The sequence below is a fragment of the Anomaloglossus baeobatrachus genome, chromosome 4 (assembly GCF_048569485.1).
Source record: "Anomaloglossus baeobatrachus isolate aAnoBae1 chromosome 4, aAnoBae1.hap1, whole genome shotgun sequence".
Taxonomy (NCBI): Eukaryota; Metazoa; Chordata; class Amphibia; order Anura; family Aromobatidae; genus Anomaloglossus; species Anomaloglossus baeobatrachus.
Genome location: NC_134356.1, coordinates 282,553,691 through 282,562,044, shown reverse-complemented (window position 1 = coordinate 282,562,044; position 8,354 = coordinate 282,553,691). Strand labels below are relative to the sequence as shown.

At 48.1% G+C, this 8,354-nt stretch overlaps 1 protein-coding gene across 1 annotated transcript in view; it reads left to right on the top strand.

Annotated features, from left to right (window-relative positions):
* Nucleotides 1–1,787: 1,787 nt before the first annotated feature.
* TSPAN8 (tetraspanin 8) overlaps nt 1,788–8,354 on the top strand; it is a 67,591-nt gene continuing 61,024 nt past the window's right edge. Inside the window, exon 1 of the mRNA XM_075342476.1 lies at nt 1,788–1,900. Within this exon, the coding sequence (XP_075198591.1) occupies nt 1,841–1,900 (60 nt within the window). The 5' untranslated portion in view covers nt 1,788–1,840. The remainder of the gene's footprint in view (nt 1,901–8,354) is intronic.

Genomic DNA, 8,354 nt, shown 5'->3' with positions numbered 1-8,354 from the left:
GTGCGCAGCATGCCGGATGGTGCACGATGGGGAGTGCGCAGTATGGCGGATGGAGCACGTTTGGGAGTGCGCAGTATGGCGGATGGAGCACGTTTGGGAGTGCGCAGCATGGCGGATGCTCCACGTTTGGGAGTGCGCAGCATGGCGGATGGACCACGTTTGGGAGTGCGCAGCATGGCGGATGGACCACGTTTGGGAGTGCGCAGCATGGGGGATGCAGCACGATGGGGAGTGCGCAGTATGGCGGATGGAGCACGTTTGCTCAGCCTCTCTCCTTCCAGCCTCCCTCAGCATCAGCCTCCCCCTCCCAGCCTTCCCCAAGATCAGCCTCTCTGCTCCCAGCCTCCTCCAGCACGCCGTGCTCCTCTGCCGACACTCACCCACACCCGATCGCATCCACTCACCCACACAACCGATCGCATCCACTCACCCACACAACCGATCGCATCCACTCACCCACACAACCGATCGCATCCACTCACACACACAACCGATCGCATCCACTCACACACACAACCGATCGCATCCACTCACACACACCCGATCGCATACACTCACACACACAGACACTGACGATATTGCACATACGCGCTGATACTCACAACGTCCGGGGATATCACATGCTTCTGGCCATGTGATCCTCCGTCAGGTCCTGGAAGCTCACAGCACAATATCGCCGCCGAGAAGCAAGCGATATCCCAGGATGTTGTGAGTATGTGGATGCGATGTGATGTGTGTGTGTGAGTGAGTGTGATCTGATTTGTGTGTGTGTGTGTGCTGTTATGTTATGTATGTTCCGCAGCTGCAGGACCTTGATGTGTGGATGCGATGTGATGTGTGTGTGAGGTGTGTGTGAGAGTGAGTGTGAGCCGGTGTACACTGGTAACTATGATACACATCGGGTAACTAAGGGACCTTAGTTACCCGATGTGTATAATGGTTACCAGCTTTCACGGCCTCCGTTAAGATCCCAGCATCGCAAGGTTATGTCTGGCGCTGCCGGGATCCTGACGGAGCCGGTGTAGAAGCAAGCGATATCCCAGGATGTTGTGATGTGTGGATGTGATGTGTGAGGTGTGTGTGAGAGTGAGTGTGATCTGATGTGTGTGTGTACTCACCTGGGAATCGGAGCCCCGTGTCAGTTGGGCCACAGCGAGCGTGCATTGCGTGAGGGGGGCGGGGCCTGCAGAGAGCCGGGGCGAGAGGCCAATCCGTGTGGGGGGGCGGGGCCATGGCGAGCCCAGCGGCCAATCAGCTTTGTGTCACCGTAAGGACACAATTTCGGAGCATGACAGACAGACAGACAGACAGACAGACAGACAGACAGAATAAGGCAATTATATATATAGATATATATATATATATATAATTATCTATATATTTTTTATATATATATATATATATATTATGTATATATATATATATATATATATATATATATATATATATGTATAGATAAAAATAAATATATATATATATATATATATATATATATATATATATTTGTAGCTCTCTTTTCTCCTATATCAACTTGTAAAACTAGTTAATTCATATGAAACCGGATAGATTGTGTCTGTGCTCTCAGTTTACCATTGATAAGATCTAAGATTTTCACATGTATATAGTGTGCAATGTGTCAGCAAAGGAGATAGGCGTCACATAATATTTTATTAGTGAGTAAGTTAGCTAAGGCAGGCAGAGACGGCACAGAGTGGTATGCTTTAAATAACGTGGTTAATATTTAGCTCGGTGCTATATCTGCATATCCACCTTATTATAGAGCACTAACACCGTCTCCCTGATCTCACTGTAAGGCACAGCTTCATAACAGACACTGAAAATGGCAGGAGTGAACAAATGTCTGAAGTACTCTATGTTCGTATTTAACTTTTTATTCTGGGTAAGTTACTATTTACCAAAGTACATGATTCTTTCTTTGCAGAAATGTCTACACAATATGGAGTTGTAGATCGGTGTCAGTCAATGTAGCTAATGTGGTGGTATTACTAAATGATGTGCGTGACACAGCTACCTCTTTACTATGCCCAAAGGAAACATTGAAATAATAACTGAGCTTTCTATATTTGTATTTTACTATTTACTTTGTAAATACATTGTGGCTATTATTGTTTTGTATTGTTCTATTTTGAATTATAACTGTTAGGTTAACTTTATACACCCGTAAATGTTAAATTGGTTTAATACACATAGATAAGACCATTTTAGACTATTGATGGAATTCTCCCACAGTAGACATATAAAGTTATTTGCCAGGGGTGTAATGATTGCAGTCACAGAGATCGCAACCACGACCGGGCCCGGCGAGGTTTGGGGCCCGGCACCCGCCCTGCAGAGAAGCAGCCGGCTCCTCTCAGTGAGAGAGGAGCTGAGCTGTGCTATATAGTCATCAGACTACCGTAAGTGGGAGTTCAAATTGATGAACCATGCTATTATTATGTGCACAGTTAAGCCAGCTTTACACGTTGCAATTTCGCCTACGATATCGTATGCGATTTGCAACGCCCCCATCGAATGTGTGGCACGTTCAATTTGTTGAACGTGCCACACAAATGATTAACCCCCGTCACACATACTTACCTTCCATACGACCTTGATGTGGGCGGCGAACGTCCACTTCCTGGAGTGGGAGGGACGTTCGGCATCACATCGACGTCACGCGGCAGCCAATAGAAGCGGAGGGGCGGAGCTGAGCGGGAAGTAAACATCCCGCCCACCTCCTTCCTTCCGCATTACCGGCTGGGAGCCGCAGGAGGCAGGTGAGATCTGTTCATCGTTCCCGGGGTGTCACACACTGCGATATGTGCTACCCCGGGTACGATGAACAATCTGACGTTCAATTCGTCAGGAATGAACGACGTGCGTGCGATGAACAGTTTTTCATTCAATCGCAATTGCACGTCGCTGTCACACGCTACAACATACCTTACGATGCCGGATGTGCTTCACTTACTACGTGACCCCGCCGACACATCATAAGATATCTTGTAGCGTGTAAAGCAGGCTTTAGTAGTATCTTGTAGCAAACAAGGGCATATATATTTAATACAGGGTATGTAATGTTTATGTGCCCCCTAGAGAGAGGGCAGAACCTATGTTAGCTCCTCCTTTCAACCTGTGCAATATCTCCATATTCTGTGCAGTATTAACATGCAAGGGTCCAGGGAATGACGCATTATGGAGAGGAGATGGAGATGGACTCAAGCACTAAGCTCTCCAGTTGTTGGGTTTTTTAGCAGTCATGATGTTAATCAGCACCAGAAGAATATTTTTGATTGTTTGTCCTCACTTCTTTGTATGTATCTGATTGTAGAGTGTTATTCTATTATATGGTTTGATATCTCCAGTTTTGGATTATGTTTTTAAGATCACTATATACTGTATATTTTCTTTTCTGGATACACATGAAACCTAGTTTTATACAATTCCCCAAGTTTATTGTCAATTGTGGCACGTAACTGAATATTGTAGGGTCAGGATCAGTAGCAATAAACTTGGCTTTCCCCCCAAAACCTTTTATTGCTGACAGCAAATTTAATGAAATTTTCAGATTTAGGAAATTTCCCAATTCGTAACAGAATCTCGAGTCTTTTGGGGAGGGGCTGTACAGGAACAATAGATTAATTCACAAAAGCTGTTTTAACTAATATTTAACAGACTAAAGAACTACACCCTGTATAAATCACGCAGTTACAACAGATAATTTCTTCATACTAGTAAAAAGAAGATAAGGGTGTCAGATATTCCTGGCAAACAAACTTTATCACAATCTCACCTGTCTACGCCATACTTCTAAAGATGGTCAATAAAAACATGGCCATTGTGTCATTTAATAGTCATGGTGCTGATTAAATTTCTACTTGTAATAAAATACTTTATTCTTTTTCCTTCACACATAGTAACATTAAGCGTATGGACTTCCAAGTCCACCCTAACAATGTTTCTCCATTACAAATTCATTTTCCATTATTGTATTTGACATAATACTCATGTACAAAGGATTTCCTATGGTTTCAATTTTCCAGATAAACTGTGATGCCACATGGGGTCCATTTGAGGGACCATATTCTTCTCTAGTAGGAATTCTATAATAATGTTGTATTGCCAGGCCTGAACATAAGTCATTGCATGTACAGTCCAATTATTTCAATGGACACTATGTAATTGTTGTGGTTGGGGTAACCATTCTCTCAGGGTCTGCCTGGCCCACCAGTGTGCCCACGTGCTGGCAGTGCCAACAGCTACAGGGAGAACCAACTGATCGGAATAGCTTTCCATTCAGTACACAACCTAAGCTGCAGTCTGCAGCAGAAGAGATTCAGAGACACGTGCACTACTCTCACATGTTCTTCAACACATGGAGCAGCAGTGAGGATGCAGCAGGATGGACCAGCGATCTATTCAGCTGAGGAGAGAGTCATTGAAGTGTGCCCTGCTCTCCCAACTTACTAATGCTAGGAGAAATGGTGAGCGGTAATCAGTGGCACTATCACATGAGCTACAGGCACAGCAGCTCACATGTACAAGCCAGAAGAGCGGGTTACGCTTCACTGACTCTCTCTATTCTGCTGAATAAATCACTTTTCCATCCTGCTGGTTCATTATGACTTCTTTTTCATATGTGGTGCATGCTTCACTGACTCTCTCTTCTTCTAAAAAAGATTGCTGATCCATCCTGCTGGATCCTTACTGCTGTTCTGTGTGTTGAACAGCTCACGAAAGCGATGACCACTTCACTGACTCTCTCTTCTCCTGAATAGAGTGCTGTTCTATCCTGCTGGATCCTTGCAACTGCTGTTCCGCGTGTTAAATAGCCCGGGAGAGCGGTGCACACTTCACTGAATCTCTTTTGCTGAATATTAGTGATGAGCGAGCATGCTTGTAACTACTCGGTACTCGCACGAGTATCGCTGTACTCGGGCTGCTCGGCGGGGACCGAGTAATCTCGCGATACTCGTGCTGTACTCGTGGTCTTCATTTCTGCATGTTGGCGCTCTTTTGAGAGCCAGCCCTCATGCAGGGATTGGCTGGCAGACCACTGCAATGCCACAGCCCTGTTAGTTGTGGAATTGCAGTGATTGGCCGGCCTGCACAGCGTGACCGAGCCTTTATACCGGCCGGCGCGCTGTGCTCTGCTCACAGCTATCCAGACAGTCAGTGCAGGGAGAGTGTCGCTGATTCAGGGAAAGCTTTGCGGCCCTTTATAGCTTTTTCAGTTGCAGGGCTGCAAACAGTGTGACCAAAAGTCCTTCTCAGGACTATTCTAGTTGTATACAGGCAGGCAGGGTATAGCCAGGTCGGAGTACAGTAGCAGAGTCCTTCTCAGGACTATTGTTGCTATATACAGGCAGGGTATAGCCAGGTCTGAATACAGGCTAGTGACCAGAAGAGTCCTTGTCAGGACTATTGTACCAGTATACAGGCAGGCAGGCAGGCAGGGTAGTGGTGACCGTATACCAGCCTTCATCATATCTGGGGCTGGTGTACACAGTGTAAAACAGTCCAGATAGTGTCTGACTTGTCTGTAATTGTCGCTCCCCAAAAAAACCTGTTAGGTTCTTATTGCGTCCGTACTTGGTTTTTAAAACCGCACGTGTGTGCCTGTTTGTGGCAGCGTACAGGTGCACTTGTGTGCAATTTCCACAAACTTTGATATAACGCACAAGTAGTGAATATACACGTCAGCAGTGCACAGCATTGCAAAATGCGCAAGGGCATTGGCAAGGAACAAGGAAGTGGATGTGATGGTGGTGCAGGCAGAGGCCGAGGTCGTGGGCAAGCTCTAATTTCGCCACAACAAAGGGCCACATCTAGTCGCTCGCACGTCCTGTCCCAAATTCTTGGGGACCGCAGCAGTACACCGCTCTTGAACCAAGACCAGTGTCAACAGGTTGTTAGTTGGATAGCAGATAATGCTTCCAGTCAGATTGGCACCACCACAAACACTCTGTCTTCCACACGGTCAAGTGTCAGTAGCCGTGATACTGCACCGCACATTTCTGAACCTGATCCTCCTTCCTACCACCAGGCTGAGTACACGTCCTCCTCGGACATTAATGATCCCACACTTGGACACTCGGAAGAGCTGTTCACGTTTCCATTCACACATTCTGGCCTCTCGCCAGCTCATATTGAAGTGGGTCATGAGGAGATCGTCTGTACAGATGGCCAAATATTTGAGCAGCCACGTTCTCACGAAGTTGGCAACGTGTCTCAACAAGTGGTGGACGATGATGAGACACAATTGTCAGGAAGTCAGGAGGAGGAGCAGGGTGCGGAAGAGGAAGACGACGTGGTGGATGATCCAGTAACTGACCCAACCTGGCAGGAGGATATGCAGAGCGAGGACAGCAGTGCACAGGGGGAGGGAGGCGTAGCATCACAACAGGCAGTAAGAAGCAGGGTGGTGGCCCCAGGCAGAAGTCAGGCAACCGTTCCCCGGAACAACACGACGACACAAGGTGCCTGTACAAATGTTAGGTCTTCCCGAGTCTGGCAGTTTTTTAAGTTGGATCCAGATGATTCAAAAAAGGCCATTTGCAACACCTGCCGTGCCAGCATCAGCAGGGGTACCAAAACTAGCAGCCTGACCACCACCAGCATGATCAGGCACATGTCAGCCAAGCACCCGACTTTGTGGGAAGTACAACAGAGTCGAGGAGCAGTGCTTGCTGATGTCACTGCTACGTCTTCGCTGGTTGTGCATGCGAGCCAATCCCCTGTCCATGCTGCCTGCGAACAAGCCTCCTCCACTCCTGCACCTGCAGTTGCCTACGCAGAAAGAACACCATCATCAAGCACGTCCTTGTCCCAGCGCAGCGTTCAGTTATCCATTCAGCAAACCTTTGAACGCAGGCGCAAATACACTGCCAACACCCCACATGCCACAGTTCTAAATGCTAACATTTCGCGACTGCTTGCGCTGGAAATGTTGCCTTTTAGGCTGGTGGAGACAGAAGCATTCCGTGACCTGATGGCGGCAGCTGTCCCACGTTACTCGGTCCCCAGCCGCCACTATTTCTCCCGGTGTGCCATCCCCGCGTTGCATAACCACGTGTCACAAAACATCACACGTGCCCTGAACAACGCTGTTTCACCCAAGGTCCACCTAACCACAGACACGTGGACAAGTGCTTGTGGGCAAGGCCGCTACATCTCGTTGACGGCACACTGGGTTAATATTGTGGAAGCTGGGACCCAGTCTGAGCAAGGGACGGAACACGTCCTTCCCACACCAAGGTTTGCAGGCCCTACCTCAGTCAGTGTTTCACCCACACTCTACAGCTCCGGAATGTCATGCTCTTCAGCCTCCTCCTCCTCCTGCGCATCCTCATCCACTGTACCCTCCACACCAGTCACAAGCTGGAAGCACTGCAGCACTGCCTCGGCGAAGCGGCAACAGGCTGTGCTGAAGCTAATCTGCATAGGTGACAAACCCCACAATGCAGAAGAGCTGTGGACAGCTCTGAAACAGCAGGCAGATCACTGGCTCACACCTCTGAACCTAAAGCCAGGAAAGGTCGTGTGTGACAATGGCCGGAACCTGGTGGCGGCTTTGAGGCGAGGCCAGCTGACACATGTTCCATGCGTGGCCCATGTGCTCAACCTCGTGGTTCAGCGGTTTCTAAAGTCATACCCAGAGCTGTCTGATCTGCTGGTAAAAGTTCGCCGCCTGTCTGCACATTTTCGAAAGTCACCTACTGCTTCAGCCGGCCTTGCCGGCTTTCAGCGCAGTTTGCATCTTCCGGCTCACAGACTGGTGTGTGATGTCCCCATGCGTTGGAATTCAACTCTGCACATGTTGGTCAGGATATGTGAGCAGAAGAGGGCAGTTGTTGAGTACCTGCATCACCTAAGCCGTCGGGAAATGGGTCAAACTCCACACATAACACCTGAGGAGTGGAGATGGATGTCAGACCTATGTACCATCCTCCAAAACTTTGAGGACTCCACCAAGATGGTGAGTGGTGATGACGCCATTATTAGCGTCACCATACCGCTACTCTGCCTTCTAAAACGGTCTCTGCTGAAAAACAAACATGATGCATTGCAGGCGGAGCGCGATGAGTTGCAGCAAGAAATAGTAGTGGGTGTGGGTGATGATAACACACAGCCCAGCCTCGTCTCATCACAACGTGCAGTGGAGGACTATGACGAGGAGGAGGATGAAGACATGGAGCAACTCTCCGGCCAAATTGAGGATATGACATGCACACCAGTCATATCCTCGGTTCAGCGTGGCTGGCCAGAGGACAGGGTAGATGAGGAGGAGGAGGAGGAGGAGGAGGACAGCATGTTCAGTCATCTTGTTGGTCAGGCTACTGAAGTCCTGGCTG